General features: G+C 39.0%; 1 protein-coding gene across 2 annotated transcripts in view; it reads right to left on the reverse strand.

Annotated features, from left to right (window-relative positions):
- Positions 1-22,918, reverse strand: part of DYM (dymeclin) — a 211,232-nt gene extending 188,314 nt beyond the window's left edge. For both annotated transcript variants that reach the window (XM_086480496.1, XM_086480495.1), the window contains exons 1-5: positions 22,746-22,918; positions 11,633-11,685; positions 10,870-10,963; positions 9,407-9,540; positions 2,711-2,783 (exon numbers count right to left, since the gene is read on the reverse strand). In XM_086480496.1, coding sequence (XP_086336622.1) covers positions 2,711-2,783; positions 9,407-9,540; positions 10,870-10,963; positions 11,633-11,685; positions 22,746-22,885 — 494 coding nt within the window. In that variant the 5' untranslated portion in view covers positions 22,886-22,918. The remainder of the gene's footprint in view (positions 1-2,710; positions 2,784-9,406; positions 9,541-10,869; positions 10,964-11,632; positions 11,686-22,745) is intronic.
- Between the last annotated feature and the right edge of the window lie 1,008 nt (positions 22,919-23,926).

A 23,926-nucleotide genomic window follows, 5' to 3' on the forward strand; every position in this document is an offset into this window, starting at 1 on the left:
AGCACCGAAGAGTAACATGATCTGTGTTATAACCACAAATTTCTCACTACTCCGTATCAGTATCTACACAGCATCCATCCAGCAATGCTGTGCACTCTTCAGAAACACGTTTGCCAAAAAAAAAACCCAAGAAAACAAAAAAAAAGCCAAAAGAAAAAAACAACCAACCAACCGACCAAAACCCCTCCATTAAGACAGCACATCTGAAATCATAGATAAAGAGGGGGGAAAATATTGTAGTACCTCTGAAGCGTACTGCTTCCACCAAAAAGCACCTGACATGACGTTTAGAACAATTTCAAAAGAAAGTGTGGGACTGTTGCAAAGGTACCTCTGCTCCTGCATTTTGGACACAGAGATGGTCTTCCATGCTTCAAAAATAATCTCAGTATTTCAGGGAAGGATAAAAAAAAAAGCTTAAGCTGGGGTATAGAGAAACAATATATTCAGACAGCAGCTGCCAGCTGTATCCACTCCTCCACGAAACTGCATCTACAGAACCCAAGTGACACACTATTTGTGACTGTTAGGGCTATTGAACACTCCGAACAAAACCTTTGCTATTCTGAATGATGCTTCAAAGACAGGCTCAGCATCGAGATTTTAATGGTCTGTCACAACAAAAATCCTTCTTTAATAGCAGCTTTACACAGACGCTCTGTTAGCAGTGCCACTGTAAGCTGCCAGAGCTGCCTATCCTCTCGCAAGTGATCTTAAGTCCTGCTACAGAAATTATCACAAGTTTGAATATTTATTCCAGTCTGTTCCTTCCCAACATTCACCTACTAGGCTTGCCATTTTCTTGATTTATTCCAGCTAAAAACAGAAATTAACTACTCCCTTGATACAAAGCAGAAAAATAATTTGTAGCATCCATCTGACCAGGGAGAGAGTGGGAAGTAAAAAGTAAACTCACTACTAAAATAATCCTGATCATTCTCCTGAAAAAAACATAATATTACATTAAGCAAAAATGCCTCAGCCTCATAACAACTTTGTGAAGAAGAGAGTTGGACTGTGTGTTAGAGAAAGCAGTTACTTCCGTATCTCCTTTCCCCTACCCTATTTTCCTTTTGATGATATGATGGTAATATTGTTAGTTAAGGCAGTATCGTGCTGGTAAACACACTATACTGGTAAACAAGACGATAATATACACTTTTGACACTGTTAGTATCTTACTAGCAATTCAGTAGCATGCTATTTCAGGAAAAATTTAGCTAAGAAAACTTACTTGACAAAATAAAACCCAAAAACCTTCTACATCTCTCTCATGAAAAGTGAGTACGTTTTCAGTACAGCTGAACATTAAAGATTATGGACAGGCTTTATAACTTCTTTTTTAATAAGCCATTATATCACTATATTATATAGCAAACTAAGTGCTTTCAACAGCTACTTCCACGCCCAGCAACCACAATAGAGAAGCTGACAGCTTCATTTGTTGAAAAGGTTTAAGAACAACCATGCCTGTAAAACTTTTTCTGCCAGAAAGACCGAATAAATGACATTGGACTACACACACACACATTGGGACTTCCAAGAAAGAAAAACAAAACCCTGCAGGATTTATGCACGTGCCCATATCGCAGTCCTGTCACCCCTTTGTACTTCCTCTAATCCGCTCCAAACAAAAAGCGTATCTGTTCCAGGAAGTCCTGACGAGCTTTGCAGAATGACACTTTAAATCATATCACTAACTCATTACACACTACCTACACAAAACCTTCATGTAATGTTGACAGAGTTGTCTTTAATGAGAGCAATGTTTCAAAAACTATTGCATCTTTGTCAGCTTTCCAACCAAAAGAACAATCTGAAGTACAAAAACCAAAGCATCAGCAGAAATATATACTACACTGTAACAGATAATCTGAAACTCTTTCAAAGCTGTGATGCTTTAATTGGGGAACAACATTTTAGACACAGACTACAATGCAATTTAACACAAAAGATACTGCTAACGCTACCTTTGGTAAAGTTTATCTTGGGGAAAAAAAAAGAAGTTAAGACTGATCAGTACAGGTGTGGAAAAACATTTTTATTTCCAAAGAACTAAGTAAATTCTCCTTCATGGAACACTGAAGTATGTTTCATGACACATACCCCAATGAGATGTGGAACTCACATATCTCAAATACATCACATGCATGAAAAAAAAATATAAACAAATCTAGAGATCTACAGAAACATTCCATTTACTCACTTCTCTTCTTCAGACATCAATTCGCTGGTATTTCAGAAATTAGTATTAAATAAGTCATATGACTTATTTAATGCACGTGCAGCTCAAAAACGCACACAACTGCACAGGAGGAACTTCTGTTCCACCCTGCTGCACCCCCCAGAGATGAAGTGACATCTCCAGTTTACCTTTCCCTGTACAGTTAGCATAACCATTTCCAGACAAAAGTTAGCAGTAACTGTCTGTGTGCTGACGAAGGTACCTGAAACTAATGTCGAAACTCCTACAAAATAAAACAGGATAACTCTCTCTGATGGTTTGAACTGGGTGTGAGATGCTCATCACGTTCTTCTTCCAACAGCATATTCAGGGCTGGAACCGGCAGCAGGTTATCATTATCAGTACTGCACCACCACAGGTGGCACTCAAACACAAGTACTTACACATTATTTTATATTCTCTCCAACACTCATTTAATATTAGGAGGCTTGGAAAAAAAAAAAAAAAAGGAAAAAAACCACTTACAAGAGGGGAATTTCAACAATGAGCTGGATGAGGCAACACAGCAACTCTTCTATGAGGTCTTCACACTCTGTTCCTGAAAAGAAGCACACCAAAGGTTTTCTGGACTTTCAAATACCAAAAGAAAGCAAAGGTTTAAACACACAGATCCAGACAATCAATACTTGAATTAAGGAACAAACACGAGAAGATAAATTCTACCTGTTTAAGGAGATGGCATTCTGTCCTGAAATAGAAAGCACCCGGGATTATCACCAGAAAAAATGGTGATGCTTACCCTTTTATATACAAAAAAAAATAACTAATACAACTGGATAAAATAAATGATATGTTGGTACTGTAGGAATACGCCAATATTAAGCGCATCAAGCCTCACTTTACTATTTACCCAAGGTCATATTAAATGGCATGACTACTAACAGATCACTAGTGACTTCTCACTGTTCCACAGCTCAAGTCTCCTCTCAAAATTCCCTGCACTTTGCGTATTTCCCCACCTTTTTTTGTAATCCCAACTGAAGAATAAGCAGACAGATAGAAAGCAGTTTCATTTGTCTAACACACACTGAACAATATTGTAAACTGTGATCTGTCAAACGAACATGTTTTTCATGAATACACATTTATTTATTGACGAGGTTTTAAACATTTCAATGACAAGTTCAGCATTCATAAATTTCCAAAGTCCATTTTGAAGTGAGCAGAAATTATTCTCTACTCACACACAATGCGACAAAATGCACGGGATGATTACAAATTATTTTAAAAATGCCACTATGCTAAGCAATAAGACTGGCGGTAGCACTGCAACTTTTAAAAGCAACTGTAATAAAAGACTTTAAATACGTCCTGCAGTAAACACAACATTACAGCCAGGTTATGGCAGTGATACTCTGTTTAACCCGAGTTTGTTCTTAAATCCAGGACTCAATTTTAAGAAGCACACCAGAGGGAATATTCACAATAAAGCAAAATTATTTCTTTCCACAATCAGTTTATTAAAAATACATTAAAAATTGTCACCTAGTGAACTGCACATTCTAAAGGAAATCAGTTTTTTATCACGGAAACGTGGTTTCCTTTATATAGAAGCCCCCATGAGTAACACAATGCAGCTCCTGTTAGTAAAAACTGAGAACTGCTAGGCATATTTAACCTTAGACAGAAACCCCAAACAATAACGAAGCCTAGATAATGCATTCTGAAGTAACTTGAACGTGACAGTTCCTTAAGGTTTTTTTGAAACTAGAAAATTCTTATAGAGAAAGACTGCTGTTAGTTCCAAAAGGTACCTAATTTTTTCTCTTGACAATTGAGGAAAAGGAGGAGGAGAGAAGAAAAAAGATGAAAAAAGTAGAAACCGCCTTTTAAGAATATAATTTCTTCCACTATGCTATACACACAAATCATTTGAATATGAAAGAGGGCTTTTCCCTGCACTCCATTCAAAATAAAGCAAGAAAATACTGGGTTAGCACAATCACATAGAATGGAAGATGTTAGCCTTTCCTGCACTGTTCTCAAACTAGCTTTCTTTTTTTTTAAAAAAAAGCAGCTTAATTGCTGTAATCAATGTCATTCAGCTACAATAATTAACGTATCCTTTTCCCCATTGGGGCACATGCATTCTTGTTTAATTCGTGCCTTGCCAAGACAATGAGGCGGACGCATGCCAAATCTGTAACGTGAGAGCGAGCTATAAACATGGAACACTGTGTGTTTTCACAAACAATGCCTTTTTGAATAGCAGGATAAAGACAATACACACAATACTCATTCACATTAATAGATCACATACTTGGATCAAAGACACATGTAAAGCCTTGGGGAAAATAAGTAAAGGGTGAATCTGTCCAGATAAGATTAGAGCAGACTTGCAGAAAGGGGAATCGTATATGTATCTTCTAAACTCTATCACACTGCAGAAGTAACTGCAAACACACAGTTTTCAGAAAGTCCAGTTACGCTGCAGCACCATTTTCATCAGCCACATTTAAAGCCTCAAACATGTAGATTGCTTGCATTGTGGGGTTTTTCGCTTGTTCATGGGGTTTGTTTGTTTTGGGTGTGTTTTGGGGTTTTTACATTAAAAAATAATACTTTGCGTTTAACTTTTTCAAAGCTACGGATATTACAGACACTGAAGCAGACACGACACAGCCAAAAAGGCTTATCTAGAGGAAAGTATACATGTCAGGAGACTTCACTCCTAGTAAAATCAGCCCAGCCCCATCCTTGGCCATGACACAGTGTCTAACACTGATGGTAAAACAGTCTTCTCAAGAACCTAACTACTATGTTGTCATGACATGACCTCAGCTGCTGCAGCAACTGGATGTGCCTAATACTATTAAGATATTCATAACATGGTATAGCCTCACCTTAGATGCTACCAGTTTTTCCACCCTGTTGCTCCTACAGATAGGACAGAACCTGGACATCAGTAATGTTTACAAGTTCAAGACTTGTAAAACAGTACCTAAAGCCTCACCCATTCAATTAATTACACAGCCAGCAGACTTAAAGCTTCTTTGGGTTTTGTGGTTTGATCTTCATCTCTAAGGATTCTCAAAAGCTCCCAGCTTCCACTTAAGAATGCTAGTAATGAGTACGTACACTAATTGCCATCCCTCATTTCCTTTATAGGATAGCTGAACACTCATGAAATCATTTAAGAGTTGCAGCAAATGTATTGTTATTTATTCCCTCCCCTATGTCCTCTTATCTGCTGTAATACACCGAACAGAGTCCTCAGCAGCCTTGTGATAAAAACTTCTCTATAGGGAACGAATAAAGTCTCCTACTACAGGTCAGGGAGTAGGTTACATGAATCGACGGTTTGATTTAGAACACAATACACAGCATATGCTCTCTTACACCTCTGAATCACAACACAGACAGTGCAGAAACTGTGGGATACAGACAGTGGAAGCCTCATTGAAAGAGGAATGACTTGTGTTAGCAAGACTAACTCCAGCTTCAGATCAGCATACGCTGAGTCCAGTTGAGGATTTATTAATAGCGGGACTTTTTAGCTGAGTCTTAAAGAACATGGTTTAAGTCTCTATAAGGATTTTCCTACAATCAAAATTGTGCAATACCCTCCAAAATCATATGCAAATTCCCAGTTATGGATAAAGAGGCAAAGGCTGCACTTCCTGCGTCAAAAAAAGAAAAAGCGTCTGAAAAAAGGCACCATCTATCAAAAGGAACAAACTTCTATAAATGGTCTGACTATTTTTGAAGGAAATAATATACAGCGCCTGTTAGCAGGGACTTGATCCATTACAACTTTATAACGGCAGGCTACAACAGATGAATGCACTCAGACTTCTTGCAAAATTTAAAACCCTGATAATCACACTTTATGACACAAAGCACAATTGCACAGCTTTCTTCTGAGCTTAAAACACAGCCTAGCAGGGAAAAGCAAAAACTGGACATTCAGAAAAAGTGAAAGCATATGAATTGCAAAATCTGGGAGGAGAATTCTTCCAGGTAAGATATGTAAGCCATAAAAGTAAGTTAAAATAACAGTAAGTTATAAAAAGTGCTGACTAAATCACAGTGGGTATGTCATATATAACCTGTCAAAAAACAACATACATCGCTGAGTAGCCCCTGACAAGGACATTTTCCGTGCATCACTGCTGTCACACACTACACCCGACATACCAAGTCTCACACAGCAGGTGCTGATGCTCTGACGCGCTGACATTGCAGCTGCACACCCTGAGCTCCCAGGCGCTACATTTAAATGTACAGAACATTGTACAAGGATATATTCTCCAATTAGAAGGGGAAAAAAAAAAAAAGTGATGCTCATAGTTTAAACAGGGAAACAAACAGCCCACCACACAGTGATTCCCAAAGGGGTTTCAAGATGATCCTGAAAAGAAGAGTCACCTTTTCTCAGAAGGCTGCGAGGTTGAACAAGGCACACAAAAACAGATCACAGGAGACAGAGGTTTGTGTGACTGGTTGGTTGTACTGTTCTTTCCAACAACTACTCACTAGCCATTAAGAAAATAAGCAAACAGTGCTTCAAAATTCAGATACTGTATGAAAGCTTTTAACTATACGGATATTTTACTTACATTATGTAACTAATATAACAATGTCTTTTATAAGGTTTGGTTTATCACGCTTGCGATTGAAGAATAGTAAAGTATCAAGCTCTGGTAAATGAAAAGATGGCAAGGACAACTAAGAAGAACTTAAATTTTTAAAAAGCATGCTCACCAAAGATAGTGTTAGGTATGTAAAGCTATCACTAAAAACACTAATAAGTCTGTGTAAACTTCACAATAACAAGGCATGTTCTAGTTTCCAAAGGATAAAAAATAAAAATTCAAGAAAGCTACACCCAATTATGAAAATACAAACCAAAAAAATTCTTTTTTTTCTGCTTACTTTAAATAGTCCCTAACGCAACAGCCATTCATTACACTCCGTTAATGATACTTTATTTTTCCTATAGCTAAGCACAAAAGCTACAGGAAGGCATTCACCTTATTACCACGCTCTGTATGTATTTTAAAACGCCTGTGTGACGATTTGTTAGGCTATGTAAACACACCATGCTAGGAACCTCAATACCTTGAGGAAGGTCACAAGAACCACCTCCAACTGGAAACCTGAGTTGAAAACAGCAGCGGACCTGAGCCACAGCTGGGCGGGGAGAGACGAGGAGGAGCCAGTTTCCTTCCCGCATGCCCCGCTCTCACCAGCAGACCACACACAATTACCTTCCTAATCAAGAACATCCACCGAACAATCTGCTCAAAGATAACCGCTGAGTACATTTCCCATCAATGTGCACAAAATTATTGCTAATAAACGTCACTGCGAATTACAGCGAAGTGCTACACTAGTGGTATAAACATGGATCTACCCCAGCGACAAGAACCACTTTCCATACCACGCTGCTTGGAGATCCCAGTGTAAGGAAAAAAGATCGCAGGGGTTCAAGCTAACAAAAGGTCTCAGCTGTTCCATCCGTTCCCCTGCCCTACACTGCGCCACTGGAGGAAAAGGTGGGCAATTTTTTTTAAACCGAGTATAAATCCACAGGCAGTCTGCAGCCACAGCTTATTGTAAGCAGGTGTTGCTTTCCAATGCATCAGTCAGCTGACTTCGTTCTTGGAGATTACTCATCACAGTTCAAAATACATTAAACCATTTCAACGTGGACCACTTAAATCTTTTGGCACCACAAGTCTGACTTCCTCAGAGCAACGTCAGTTGCCAAGGAGTTAAACAGATTTTAACGAACAGTTTTCACTATTCAGTAAGCCAGCAGCTATCAGGCATTCTCAATGCGTGTCCTTGCTGGACAGAGGGCAATCCTCAGCCAGGTACTTTTGGTTGTCCTTCCACAACCCACTCGCCCTGTATTAGCATTCTGATACCAGTCATTTTTGCCGCACCGCTTTTGGCTTCACGCAATAAACAACACACAGTTACAAACTCAACAGTATCTTTACAACAAAGCAGAGGAAATCAAGGCTCCTGTGCCAGCATCATCCATGTCTTCTGTAAGAGCATCTTGAGAATACGGCACTGCACAAAGATTTGTGGCAGCGCTATAACTTTGTTTTTGCTGTAATCAAATTGAATATGAACACATTCACATTATTTAAAAAGGAGGACCAGATAGCAGAAAGAACAGCTAGAGTATTTGAGCATCTTCCCTGCCATCTTTTGTCTTGTGTAATACACGCTCCGTTTCCTGAAGATTCACTTATTTTTGAACATTCTGCCTAAATTCTTTGACTTTTCCTGTACTCTTGTATAAACCACTGCCCACTACTTGAATATCAACAGTTGCCTTTTCAGTTCTAACCATAGTACTATTATCTTCCCTCATCAGATTCCAAAAAATCGCATTCACTCCACTCCCTGGCTGCTGCTGGTTTACAAAATATATGTGAACAGAAACACCAAATAGTTGCAACATCTCCACTCCTACAGTAGTATGCGGTCAGCTTTAGCCCAATTCTATTCCGTTCTTCTGAAGACAACCGTTACCACCCTTCAAAGTGTATGAAAATGACTAAAGTTAAGTTAGGCCTACAGCATCACTTCTGAACAACGGTTCAAAAAAAAAAAAAAAGCCAAATTAAGTTTGTAAAGAAGTGACCACGTTAAATTTAATAGAAATCTTTAAAGAAAAATAAAACAAACAAACTCTGCTCTAGAAGAGGTCTACTTTGCTATAAGAACTAGTAACGTAACAATGGTTTGTTAACAAATGTTTAATTCCAGCAGAAGACGACAGTCAATATGTTACTAAAAGCTCTCATCACATTTTGAAGGTGCTGTCTTTCCTGTGTGTGATATAAAGGAAAGGTTTAGAGCGAATTACTTCGGTCCCCAAACGAAGTTAAGTCAGTTTTACTGTTGGCTACACACTTCCAATCTCACAGGCTGCCCCAAACAGTAAAGATGTTGTATGTAACCTTATCGGTACTTCATTTCTAGTTTTAAAGCAAAATTTGGGATTCCTAGTCAAAACAAAACATAGAATCACAGAATTATTTAGGTTGGAAAAGACGCTGAAGATCATCAGGTCCAACCATCAACCTAACACTACCAAGTCCACCACTAAACCATCTCCCTCAGCACAACGTCTACAAACATCAGAACATTTTAGTTTCTGGTGGGGTGTTTGTTTCACTAGCATGAGTGTGTACCTACCATACGAGCCTGGTGCTTTCTCTTCATAAGTAAAATGAAGCTGCAGCTCCTCTTCTGACATTCGGCTGATGAATACTTTCAGCAAACAGCAAATAATAAACAGTGCGTTGTGAGCCTGCCAAATAAAGAGGTGACTAGAAAAGAAGCAGAAACAAACAAGAATCAGTAATGTTTAACCTGCAAACATGCATCAAAAAAACACAAGAAAAATATATGCCAGAGTAGACAAAGGGCTTAGTACAGCTGAAGCAAGAAAAAGCCAAAGTGCTTAAGCAGGGAGCCTTCAGTTGATGCTACAGCAAACAAACTGGAAATGTATTTAATACGAGTTGGTTTCTTTTTTCTTCCCCCAAGAGAACACAATCTTATTCCTAACTAAGTCTGTATTGTTAAAAACACCGTGGTTGCCAGAAGTACCACTCTCCAAATAGCTCACCGGATGGCTCAGCGTACTTCCAAAGGTTTCTAGATACTACGGACGCAAGCCACCCAGACATTTGAAAGTTTCCTACAGCTTCAATACAAAGCTACTCTTGCTCCCTGAACCTTAGCCTTCAGATGACTGTAGGCACTTAACAGACTTCAGGAGCACAACACAGCAAGACTTTTCTACGCAGCATACACAGATATTTTCCAAGCTCTCTGAATGCAAGGAGGATATAGCTTCATTACATTTTCTTGAGTCCCAATAAGCAACTGCTGGGAAGCCCACACAACAGCATACAGTCAAGCTCCTGCTCAAAGCTGTATTTTCAAGGTATTTTTGGATTAAACCAGCAGGAGCTATCCAGGAAGGAATAACTGCTTTCTCCAGATACAAGCAAAAAGGTTGAGGGCAGCCCTGGGAGCAAAGGGGCATGAAAAAGAAAGTCTTCCTTTTTGAAGCCCCAGATCTGATAAGAGTTGGACACTCGTCTGTGGGTGTGAGGGAGCAATTACAGGAAGCTTCCTGCAAAAACCGCACAGTGCTGCACATGTAACCTCTTGGAGTTCTTTCCTACTGCTGAAAGGGCAAGCAAAACCAACGCGAGTTGCATGATACGATTTGAAAGCAATGACTTTATACAGAAGTTTGTGTTCAAATCCAATCCGATTTAAAAGATTTCGAAGATAAAATACTGGTTCACACACTAACATTTAGCTAAAAAGGTCAGGTGATTTTTAAACAGCTCTAAACCAGTAGTAACCAGAAGTCAAACAGATTTGTGTACAAATGGTGTATGTAACACACAGGATGAACACAAACATTTCTTCTTCCCCAGCAACTATTTACCCATTACACTTTATCTTCTGTGTTTGGAAAAGTGTTAAATACTTGTTTTGTTTCAAACAACAACTTAAGAGAATTCTAAGTTTTGTTCTGTGATTACGTTAACTAGCAAAATGAAAAAAATCAAGAGCCAGCAGCAAAAGGAACATTTAAAAGGTGAAACAGCACACACAGCTCTTTTCTGGTCACTTACTTCTGACATTCTGCTGAAATTTTTAATTCTTTGGTTCTAGAAAGAAAGACTTTAATCAACGACCCAAGGTTCCCTGTTCGAGGATTCTTCTCAACTAGATGAGGAAAAATAAGATATGATCATACAGCATGCGTAAGTCTACACTATTTAGTTCAAACAATATACACAACGAAAACAAATTTCAATGTCTTAAATATTTCTTCATAAAGCACAGTATGTCTGTTTTTCTGTACAGCTGTTGTCATTCTTTTAAGATTCTCCAGTAGATGTTTTACTACTCCATAATTGCTCTCTAAACCTACTTTTTATCCTAGCTTTAAAATATCCTAAAAGTGGAGCTCATACTGCTTGCATTCTAAGACTGGTCTGCAGCACAAGTCTCCTGTCAGAAAATGGGGTAGGTTTTCACAACTAGCTTCTGCCTTCTTGAAACATCGTTGTCCACATTTGTATTATCCCTTTCTTTCACCCTCTGATTAATTCTTTCCCCTTACTGATCAGCTTAGAGGGCAGAGGGGAAAAAAAAAGCATTAGGGATGGAGTTACTTGTTTAAACCTTTTAGTCATTTCAAGTTCTACAAAACTGTTAACAACAGAAGTTTCTAAAGGTTAGTGTATATACATAAACACATTCCTTACTCTAATCTTACTGGTGGAAGACAGGCAAGTAAAGTACACCAAAGACAGATGTGCACATGAACACTGTTTCTTATTTCTTCTGATACACCACATAGAAAAAAGTTAAGATGTCACAATTTCTCACCTAAAGACTTGCAGACTGAGATCGTAGCTTCTTCCAAGAGTTTTAACTCAGCGCTAGGAAAGGAGGAAAAGAAAATAAAAACAGTTACACAAGTAATCTTGTTCCTGTACTTGAAGTGAAAATTCATTACAAGACAGTAGTAAAACATTTCTATGAAGCACTTCGTTTTACCAATGCCTTGGCTGGTTTACATAGATATCACAGAAGCACAGAGTGGTTGCAGTGACAAGGGACCTCTGGAGATCATCTTGTCAAACCTCCCTGCTCAAGCAGGGCCACCCAGAGCCAGTTCAATGGGCCCATGTCCAGGTGGCTTTTCAGTATCTCCACAACCTCTCTGGGCAACCCATTCCAGTGCTCAGACATCCTACTACGCGGCAGGACGACACGCATCTGAAGTACAGTGAATACAAAACACAAAACTAATATTCAAAAGTGAATTGTTTGTCAAAGTGAAATGATGTCATTACACCATTTGTGGTACTACTACCTTTGTGGTTTCAATGCTGCCATGCTTAGCTTGACGCCACTGAAAATACACATGGAACAGCAGCCTACAGAAAGAATTTGTTGAGTTTGGTTTTTGGTTTTTTTGTTTTTGTGGGGTGTTTTTTTTTTTTTACAACAACTATCATATGAAATAACATCTTTTTAAAAAGCAGAAATTAAAGAATCCTCAACCTGACATTTAACCTCAAGCTAAGCACCGCTTTACTTTAACTAATATTATTATATTAAAGCAACAATCACATCAGACAGACCAAATTTTTCATAACTTCATTAACTGCCTCTTGGTATGTCTCAATGAAAACTATCAGCTGAAAAGAACAATAAAGCAGAACCTGCCAACAACCACTGAAAGTAAACAGCAGCTGCATCAAACACATAAAAAGACATTTACATATTTCTATCACTACAAACCTACCAATACAGAGTAACTGATTCTCAAAAACAAAACAGAACAATACACGGGAAGTATATTTTTCCTTAACAGTTGGGAAAAAAGACAAATAATAATCAGACATTGTGTCCAGTGCCACATTAAGCAACATGAAGGTGTCCCAATATTAACACCTAAAGGGCAACTTCTTCCAGTGTTTCACCACCTTCCTCGTAAAAAAATTCTTCCTTACATTTAGTCTGAATCTCCCCTTTTTTAGTTTAACACCATCACCCCTTGTCCTGTCACTACAGGCCCTGCTGCTCAGGATATCAGAGAAGACTGTACAGCCTCTATACAGACTCAATTAACATACAATTTGACCTACAAGAATGGTAGTCTTTCTGAAGTCCCACAAATCAAAAGCCAGTAAAAAAAAAAAAAACAGTACAATGCTTGCAGACGTAACATATGTAATACAGGCTGAACAATGTCAAGAGCTCACGCAGCTACATCCTTGTAATTAAAAGTACGAAAACCACCACCTTCAGAATAAATAGGAAAGTAGCAATGTAACGAAACCTGAACAGTAACTAAGCCTATAAAAGTCAGTGGTACGGCCTCCGTTCAAGCCCTCCTCTTGTATAAAAATATTGCAAAACTTAACACTGCCATAATTAGATTGCCAAAGTTGCTGTGGCTTCCTACGCATTAAATTTGCTAATGAGTAACCCAGTTTATATAAAAACATCAGAAACTGAAGACAAAAAGGGCATGGTACTGCAGGCACTCTGTCCCACCTGCTCAGCCCCATCTTGGCAACTACCTGCAGCTCTGACAGTGAACTTTCTAAAATGCAGTGGTGGTGGAAATAGCCCCATTTCTTTGTTTTTAAATTTAGATGGTAATCCAGTTTACAGCACAGTCCTAAGAATGGCTGCATCAACCTGAGGTTAACTGTGGTGCCATATGGGAAGCCTCTAAACCAGCCCTGCTGCTGAAAACCCATGCGGAGCCATGCTCTTGGAAGCTGTTGAATTTGTCTGAGCTGTGCCTGAACTCCTGAGGACTAGAAGAGGAAATAAGGATATTGGTAGGAACAGCAGCCAAAAGAACGACTTCAAAACTTTTCAACGGGAAATACTTCAAGATAGAGACATTAAACAAATTAAATTTTAAGATGCCTGCAAATTTTCCTGTACATCAGACTAATTCACTGTGTAGCAACCTGACAGCAGAGACAGCTCTTCATCTACAGCTGAATATCCTGAGACAACCTTAGACTATGCAGATCCGTTTTTCTTGGTATCAAATATCAGCATTCATTTCTCTCTTATAAACTGCTTTGAAACATAAGTTTCATAAAAAACAAGCTTATACTTTCGTATATACTTTAAAATCTTTTGACTTAGTCTCAGAGGTGGTCTCTTGTTTCAGCACTAAAAACGTGCACAGTAATTAAAAACAAATGGTATAAAGCTGGAACACCCCATCAGCAAATACAGACAACACAGTTTTCTAGGTCTATGTGAAACAAGGTCTTTTTGCACTTTTATTTTTAAAAAAAAAAAAACTTCTACACTTGTCCAGCTGGCTGCCTGTCATCAGGATGTACTCCTTGCTATGAGCTGACAGGCAGGGTGAATATTATATTGGACACCAACTCAGTAGAGAGCTCTTAGATACTGAATAATCGTAACATAACACAACATGACCCACCTCCCACTATCCAAAGATGCTGGTGACTGCTGTTATACAGCCTGAGTGATTACTGCTAATTGCTCCAGGATTTAAATGTAGACATTCGGCTTTTAATAATGGTTCATTTCTCCCCCAATTCTTAAGCAGTTAAGTTTTAAAGCACAGCATTCTTAGAGGTTGTGGGGTTTTTTCTTCCCTTTGAGTTATTAAAAACCATACAAAGTCCTCAAACAAATTCCACAGAGTTGCCTAATTTCTAAAAATTGCCAGGATTAAAAACAGCGGCAAACCAAGCAAGACCTTCAGATCTTCAGCAAAGCTTTTAACACTTGAGTCATTCTTTTTCCTACCAAAACGAAGTTTAATTCTTAAAAATTAACCCACTCCCCCATATTCATACAACAAGAACACAACATTGCATTTTGCCATCCTCAAGACGAGGCAACGACATCTGCAAAATTTGAGTTCACACAATAGAAACACCTAGGGAGGAAGAACTACAGCAGAACACTGCCCCAACACCACAGACAGTGAAACGGTGTTCTAATACTCAACAGAAGTAACGCTGCTGCTACATCCCCAAGGATGCATTCATGGAGAGAGTATAGTGTGTGGGCACAAAAAAATAGCAGCCCACTTCCAGGTACCCGGGGCAAAGCAGTGGCTTTCTTTTCTTAACTTGCAGAGGAAAGAAAAATGAGAGACATGGAAACAGCTGTCTGCCTATTTTTTTGTGCTGTGAAGACAGAAGAAACATTATATTAACATTTAGGCAGAAAATGCCAGAGCCAAGATTCGTAAGGTGGCACAAGAGAAATGCTACAACCAGCTATGGTATTGACTGCTCTACAATCCCTGTGGAGTTGACATCTGGTTAATGACCAAATATAAGAATGGAAGCCTAACACTAGAACATCCATCCTTTCATTAATCCACAGAGCAGCACTGGTACTATTCAAACTATTTTTCAGCACTGACAACCAGAACAAGCACTGACAGTTCTAAGTTCCTTCACTGCACCAATCACAAACAAAAGTTCCAGTTCTCTCTCAAAACCCTCACCCGAGGACTACAGATGCCTTGTTGCCAAATAATGTGTATTGCTCATATATAGGTAAATATTTCAGGAGCTTGCTACTTGGAATAAAAAAAAAAAAAAAAGGCCCAAAATGCATTTAAATTGATCCCCTTCAACAATGAAGTACCCATGGGAGGATCCAGGAGAAAACGACATTTCAGAAAAGAAAAGAAAAACATCCTACACATTTTCCACTCTGTGATTTTATCACCAAGAACTAGGAAAATAAAAATTACACTTCAGAACTGAAAAGAAGTTTCTGAAACACATTATTTTCTAGAACACAGAGATAGAAGAGACACTCATTAGGGATTGGAGGAGTAAAATATCTCCTGTTTTATGAGAAGGATTAATACATTCGCAACAAGAAAAAGATTGTCAGTTTCTAGCAATAGACAAGCAACAAGGTAAGTAAACCCTTCCTGCTACTTGATGGCACTGCTGAGGATCACTAGGAGAAACCCAGGCACCCCAGTGACATCCAGTAAACCCTGACATGGAGGAGATACCACTTTGGAAGTCACTCACATGCACGTGGCAACAAAGACCAGCGTCAGGCCACAGATCTTTAATATCACGATCACAGTGACCTGGGCAAGTTCGTACACGTAATCATATATTTCAACTGGCATTACCTGAACTAAACCATCCAGTTTAGGGGAAGTCGTACATATCCCAATCATATTTACCAGTTCTACAATTTTCCAAGGCAAAAGGTATCACCTGGTGTGGGGGATTCAAACAGGTGGTGAGCATGGGGGGAAACACTAAGGATTCAAAGAAAAGTACACTTTGAATCACTCATTCAGATCCAAGCAATCGTGTGAGGTGCAGGATTGCTTCCCCACACACTTCAGGAAAAAATCCTAGGCTCCACAGGAATTCGTGCCTCATCCTGTGATCTGGCGGCCAGCATTTTCAAAGTCCTTTATAAAAGCGATACATTATTTGCTTTTTTAATGTAAAGAGTAGGCCTCCAGAATTCAGCAAAACTGTAATTAATCATAATAGTGAAATTTGCTTCCAGACAGCACAGACTTCTTTAAAGAAAATGGTTTTATCTTGTTTTATTTTAAAGGTATCAAAACACAAGAGGTTTAACAGTGGCAGTGATTATTGTCTTGTAACATCTCAACTCGGCAAGCAGTAGGAATATTTTGCATATAAACTGTCGCTACAAATGCATCAATACATAGGAAACATCTGTGTGACACCACGTATCACACATCAGTGGTAGAAGTAAAGAGTAAGCAAGGGCAATACCCTTCTGAGGGAAAGAGGACAGCACAGGACAGCATAATTGTTACACCCCTGCGTCACACAGTAAGGATGCTGTACTAGGAAGGGGAGAGAAGAAATCAAAATCAAGTTCAAACTTGCAAGCTCAAATACCATCCCTCTGATACTAGAGGTCACGTCCTTTTCCTGATATAAAAACTCAGTCCCTCAAACCTGTACTGTCATATAAATGCCACGTCAGAATTCGATGCACGCACACAGGCAAACATACAAGAATACTAACATAAGCCCAAATTGCCTCCTTATGTTTCAGAAGGAAAAGTGAAAATTACGAGTTATCCATCATACGTACAGGCAATGATTATTGACCAAGTCAAACATAATACTGAAACAGTATTTAGACAATATAAATTCTGTTTTGTCTTACTGAAATTGCTCTTTGTCATTTCATATTTGAACTTGTGTCAAGTCTTTTTATTTTGTTGGGATTGAATCATTTGTATTTGTAGTTACTGACCACAGTACAAGATGTTTCTTCATTAGAGAGCTAGTTTTCTGTAGGAAAGCATCTTTTCAGCAGAGGTAGAGAAGAACAGTAGATTAAGCAGCCTATTGCTCAAGAAAATTTCATCGTTTCCATTGACTGTAGATTTTTATTTCTGTCTTCATACTACCAGAAAGCTGGATTCTGCGGTCAGCGATTCTGGCATATATTGTAAAAAAAAAGTTACTTCCAAAAAGAAGAGGGGGGAAAAAAAAGGAGGTAGGGAAAAAATATCAGTGGAGTTATTTTAGAGTGGCTGAATTCAGTTGCCTTACTTTAAACTTACTACCCCAGACTTCAGCAAAACTATAATTAATAAGACAGTGAAAGTTGCTTCCTGACAGCAGTCATCTTTGAAGGTCATGGCTTTATCTGTTTTTATTTTAAAGGCTTCACAATACAAGAGGTTTCAAAGTGGCAGAAATCTACTACTACTGTCAGAATATCTCAACATGGCAAAACAAAGCATTCTGCACACAAACTGTAATTATAAACATACCCATGCTATGACACCTACCCTTATTCTGCTAAGACCCGAACCGTAGTAGACAACCACCCTCTCTAAAAGAGGACAACCAAAAAAAGAAAAAGAAAAGAGAAAAGGAAGCAGCTTCCCTGACAGTTTTTTCCTCTATGTAAAGCTTTTCTCCTTGCCATCAAATGAAAACAGAGGAATTGGCCCATTCAGTAAATTCATACTGTGAGAATGCTGACTTCAATGGACTAGTTGGAGGAAAGATGTCAAAGAATAAAAAGCTGCATATAATTTATTGTACCAATTTAAAAATGTACCATATTAAGGCAACAAAAAAGTGGCTCATTTTACGTCTTTCCATTAAAGGCTCATGCACACTATTCTTGAACCAGCCACTCATTAAAAACTCCAGGGAAGGAGCAAAGCAGAACAATATATATTAAGCACATGATTTTCAGCAAGTTCTGTGTTAGTTAACCCCGTTTTCAGTTTTCCATCACAAAAGAATTGTAACTAATACCACTGCCGAGGTGGAGATTGCATTCTTGGTAGCTACTCGTAGGACAGCCAGACAAACACAAAGGTCTGCCTAAACCAAGAGCTAAGACTCCAAAGTAAACCCCACAGCTCTTGCTCCTAACAGTAACTGAAAAAGTCATCCAGAAAAGCTGCCATTCTAATTTTGCAACATCCAAACATTATTCACATTGATAAGTCAGCCACTTGAAATGTAGAAAGCGGCAGATTTAAGAGGTTTTATTACAGAGTCCCTTCTGTGCAACAAATAAGAATCCGTGAAGAAAAAAAAAAAATTTAAAAGAAAAATGCAGGACTGTGAATTCAGACCACCAAGCACTTCCTAACAGCTGAAACCACAAATTTCTCAGCAGACACTTCTGTAGCCCAAGGGGATTTTACCTGCTTAGCATCCATGACCTGCTTTATGGAAGAGGAGATCACAATTCATCTTTCACAGGGAAAAGCATGAGACAACCTGAAATTAAATTCCTGGTAGCTTTTCCTTTTACTATCACTTGTGCACAGATCACTTATCTCCTGCCACTCCTAAATTGTGTAAGGCCCCAGTGGCTTTACCTGCCAAACACCCGAGACTGGCTCTGGCTGTCACTGTCACTCCTGCCAGGGAAGCCACAGGCAGTCAGCAGGGATTCACCGTCAGCTCAGTTCCCATTAATGATTCATATCAGGGTTTGGGAATGCACAGGCCAGAATTACTCCCTCTTAATACTTGCTTAACTAAGAAATCAATGTTATGAGAGGAAGGACAAACAGCCCAGAAGAGCAGAACACTACACTCCCAGCAGACAGCTCTGCTTTCACGTTCATTTTCGGATGGCACACCAGGTTCAAGCAATCCCACCCTTTAGCCCAACAGTCTGCTGTGCCCCCAAAACATCAATTCCTTATTGTGCCAAAATTGTTTTGTGGTGCCATGCTACGAATCACTCTAGGGAATTAACTTGGCTGAAAACATAAAACACTTGTTTTTGCTGTGCTGTTTTTCAGATAGATTAGTTCCTGATTAAACCCACAGCAGACCCAAATAAACATGGCAAGGGGCAGTGAAAGGGCAAGAGTATCTTGCATCAGTACTGCTGACAGAGACACAGCAACGTTGCACTCAGTAGCACTGGTATTTGGCAAACTTTATTCCCCCCTGCAAAGTACCTTGTGTTCTTCAGAGAAACAGACGAAAAAGTTAACTGCACTGAAAAAATAAACCCAGTAAAGAGGACACGGCTGAGTAAACGAGCAATGCTAAAGAACTATACGAGGAACCACACAAAGAGAGACTAACATATACAGTCGGGAAGGGAAGAGGAGAGAAAGCAAAAGAGAGAGAACCAGAAAGATGAGAAACAGCTGAATGGAGAAAGAGATCAACCAACCTGAAATGGGAACGGGAGAAAAGCAAAACAATGACAAAGAAGGACAAGGGTACAAAGTGCTGAGAAAAGCAAAGCATAAGAAAAGGAAGACAGAGAGAAGAGCAGAGAAAGCAGTGCCATTAAAAGATCAGATACTGTATCACACCATCTTTCTCAGAGCAGAAAGCCAGTAATTCACCAACTCTCAAGACAAGGCCCTGGGCTTCTGATTTTGGGGATTAAAAGTCTATTGTTCCTCAGAAGATCCAACTTGGTTTGGCAGCCTGAACGACCTTCCTTTGGCAGCTGTGATCAGCAGCACTTGGACTAATTCGAACAGCTTCTGTAAAGCAAAGCACTACTCATTGCTCCCTGGAGGGAACCCACACACAGTAAAGTGTTAAAAATCCCGTAAACTTTACTCATACACACCGACTTGAAATTCCCTTAAATGTATTGCAAGAACCCTTTGTCTTCCTTGCACATACTGGTTCCTTCCTATGGACAAGGTGAATCTGTCACGCATTTGTCACTGAAAAGAGGCAATCTACGCCAGCCCCACCACCTCCCACATGTCACTGGTTTTTGGTTGCCTTTTTTTTTTGCTGTTGCTTGGTTCATTGCCCTTCCTACGACCATGTGTTCTCCTTCTACCTTCTCTTTTCCTGTTTTCTTCCTCCTCTTTCCCTATAGTACTGCCATATATAGGACAAAAGGATGTCCAAAGCAGCATCCAGAGAATACAAAACCCTTCTCCCTGGGTATCATATCAGTCCCTTCTTTGCAAAAATTCGACGAAGCAGGATAGTTCCTTTAGAGTATCACCAATTACCTCCATTAAAACAGCACCCAGCATTTAGATGGCTCCCAATAACACTTGCAAACCGTCACTAATTTTGGAAAAGACAACTGGAAAAAGTGTAATTTGAAAAGAGAAGAAAACTTTAAAATTCTGTCCTGTTTGGGAGGTGAAAACTGGGCTTCTTCCCACAACAGCCACAAACTAGCATATTGCTCCTTTCAAAAGTCAAACCTACACTCAAGCCTCATTAAAAGAAAAAAGAGTTAACTTGGTATTTCTCAAGCATTCAATCTCAGAAATGAACACTGACCTCTACTGTTCTGTTCCTGCAGGCAAGGTTATCTGATTTAGACAATGGCTGAGGGTGCTGTGCAGCCAACATCTTCTGACATCATTTGTCAAATAGTTCTCTCAGGTAGATGCAACTTAATAGGAAATTTCTGTTTCCTTCCAATTATTAAGCTGCACAAAAGATGCCTCTAAAAACATTTCTCTTCTAGCTGCCAGGCAAGAGCACCATCTGCTGTTCAGCTAATTAAACTTTCAACCTGCTTTTGGATCAGTTTTTTGTTTGCTGTTTTTTTTAATTACATTTCTTGTTTGGGGTTTTCTGGTTGGTTGGGTTGAGGGAGGTATTGTTGTGTGTGTTTGTTGGGGGTTTTTTTAAGCAAACTTACTCTTCACTGGATCTAACTCATGAAATATGCACAAAAACAACCTGCAAAGCAAGCTATGAAAAACTCCTTTATTTTGGTGGAGGAGGGAGGAGCAGCAGAACAACTGAAATAAATGGGTAGCACTTTATATATATATATATAACTATTTCCACCTAAAAAAACCCACACAACTAATGCAGTATTATCTAACTTCTTAGAATATTGTCCATCTTGTTAGTCATGGGTAGGCTGTAACCAATTCTTGCATCTTCAGGGATCTCAGAGAAAAGCAACTGCTCCCTCACTCACTGCCAATTACGTACCACCCTTTATGAGCTGTACAACCCTTCATAACACTATCTTCTTGCTGCCCTCTGGCTATTCTCTCCATGCAGAAGCCAAAATCCTTCCTCCTGCTCACTCTTCACAAAAATAACACCTAGTAAATGCCTCCCAGCTGTTTACCATAACCATTTTCCCTCCCAGTTGTCTGAACTTTCACTTACTCACAGGCACTCCAGTATGAGACACAGATTATCTCCCAGGTCTGCTCCTAATCATTACAAAAATGGTTCTCTTTGCCTTTTGGAAGCTACTGTGCACAAGACACAGCACAGAAGGAGGTCATGTAACATGCAAGCTGTACCTCACTAGAAATTGTAATCCATTCCCCATTCAACTACTAATTTATATTCAAGACTCAAGAGCTCAGGGTAGTCATAAACTAGTTTTTCACCTTCTGAAAAAAAACCAGAAACTTTGACTACCCTTTTGATAGGAGCCCTGCTTTAACAAAACAAAAAAAAAAAGAAAAAAGAAAAAAAAAATAGGATAACAACATTGGCCAGAGCAGTTCTCAAACACATTTCCAATTTATGAAAGATTAAGTGTTCCAAATTTTAGCAGTAATGCATTGTGGCCTATTTAAACCTGTTACACAAGTGCTTACGTGCAGTATGCTATGACCCTTTATGAAAAAGCTAGATCCTTTGCAAGGAAATACTGCTAATAAAGGTGGCAAACAAGACACCTGACAGAAAAGTATCAGGTCACATTGTAAACCATAAAATCAGTGTAAGTAATTCTTAGAAGTATTAACTAATACCAGATTTTTCTTAGAAGACTGATAATCACCACACAGGCCAACTAGTAATGGACTTGGGTTTACAGAAGCCACAAGGACTTCCATTCTCTTTTTCTGGAGATGTGCTATAGATCCTCTCAAAAATATTAATTCTGTTTATACCTAGACCACTTGCTAGAGTGAAGAGACACATGAAACTTGTATTTTAGATATTCAGAAAATATTTTTATGGAGATAACATGCCAAGCTTCTTTTTAAAAACACCAAAAAAAAGGGAGGGGGGGAGATACAGACTAAGAAACTCAACAGTTAACCTACAATTACGTTATGGAAGATGTACAATTCACTGAAAGTCCAGAAAAACATCATGCATTGGAGTCTTCAGCAATTCCAGAAAAACCAGAGGCTTTCTCAAAGGAGGAAAAAAAAAAAAAAAGCAGCAATCCAAAACAACCACCCAAAAACAACAATCAAAAGAAAAAAAGAAAAGCTCCCTCCCAACACTACAGACCCTACTTCTGATCCTTCCCAGCTACCAAAAGAACAAGTAACAATTACACCTATGAAGAAGAAAGGAACCCACAGGAATGGGAGAGGTGGTGGAAGCAGCTTCCAAAATTAGAAACAACAGTCCATTTTACATAGGCATTTAGTCCTCTGCTACCTAAACCAGGAATAATTAACATAACTACTCACTTGCTTTCAGATTCATCACTTCCATAACTACATTATCAAAGTTTAGCTCTTCAACAAGCACCCTCTTACCTGTTTGTTGGCGTGGTAAAGCTAAAAGACAGCAGCTGATTCCAGAACGGGTCATTCTCAGAGATGGGCTCTGCTCCTGATAATTTTTTTAAGTATTCATTTTCTGGAAGCTCGCTGATACTGCTGCTATTTGCTCCCATCTTCTTTATTTGGGCAAACCCTTTCTAAATTTTCATTTCTTCAAGGGAAAAAAAAAACAACAGAAGAGAAAAACATTTAAAGTCTTTTGTACACATAAGGAATATACAGACCATAAATTAGCTATTAGTAAAGCTTTAATTCACTACCGCGAACAATTACTGAGATGTAGAAAACAGGTGCACAGGAAGACATTAAAAAGATCTTCTTTCAACAAACTTAGGACAATAACATCTTCACCCAAGGAAGTTAAAAGTTACTGAGCTATTATATACTTCACTCATCATCTCACTTGGATTTTCATAAATTACACTCGGCAGGAACACAGTGTCACAGTTGTACCAACATCAAGGCTGCTACCAGTGGGGAAAACTGCAAGGAATTCACAATTTAAACAGGGGTATCAAGTCAACAAGCTATTCAAAAACATTTTCCAACAGAAAGTAACTCCTACTGGCAAGAAAGGAAGTCCATCATGCAGCTAATTCCTTCGTGCCATCAACAATCTACACCTTGAAAGCCCCCACCTCGCCAGAGCAAGCACAGCTGTTACCATGCTGCACAGTCAACCTCAATCACGGGAGGAAAGGTGCTACCGACCACACATGACCCTCCTGATCTTTGTAAAGGGATGCGGTTGGTTCCAGTCAACTACTTCAAGTGAGGGAAAGCTGAAAAATGAACACATCAGAAACACAACTGCTTTTTGAAGCCACACTGCAGAAGAGGGTAGCAACGCACTCCAAAACCTCTTTTTCATGACTAGCTGTGTTGTACTTTATCTGTGCCAAGAATGAGAAGATTTCAATTCTCCATGCTGCTTATCACTTCACAATTTTATTAGCAATTCAACTAAAGAAAAACGCATCATGATGCTATTAACTATGTGCCAGGGATGCTCCTAAGCATCTTACATCTTTCCAGGACATCAGCTTCAATAATCTTCCATCTTCTGAGAAGAAATAACTGTGACTAGTAGCTTTACATGCTTATATTAAAAAAAGCACCCCATCAAGATAAAAGCACAGTGCAACCTATCACTG

Source organism: Leptosomus discolor, chromosome Z (genome assembly GCF_034619465.1).
Source record: "Leptosomus discolor isolate bLepDis1 chromosome Z, bLepDis1.hap2, whole genome shotgun sequence".
Classification (NCBI taxonomy): Eukaryota; Metazoa; Chordata; class Aves; order Leptosomiformes; family Leptosomidae; genus Leptosomus; species Leptosomus discolor.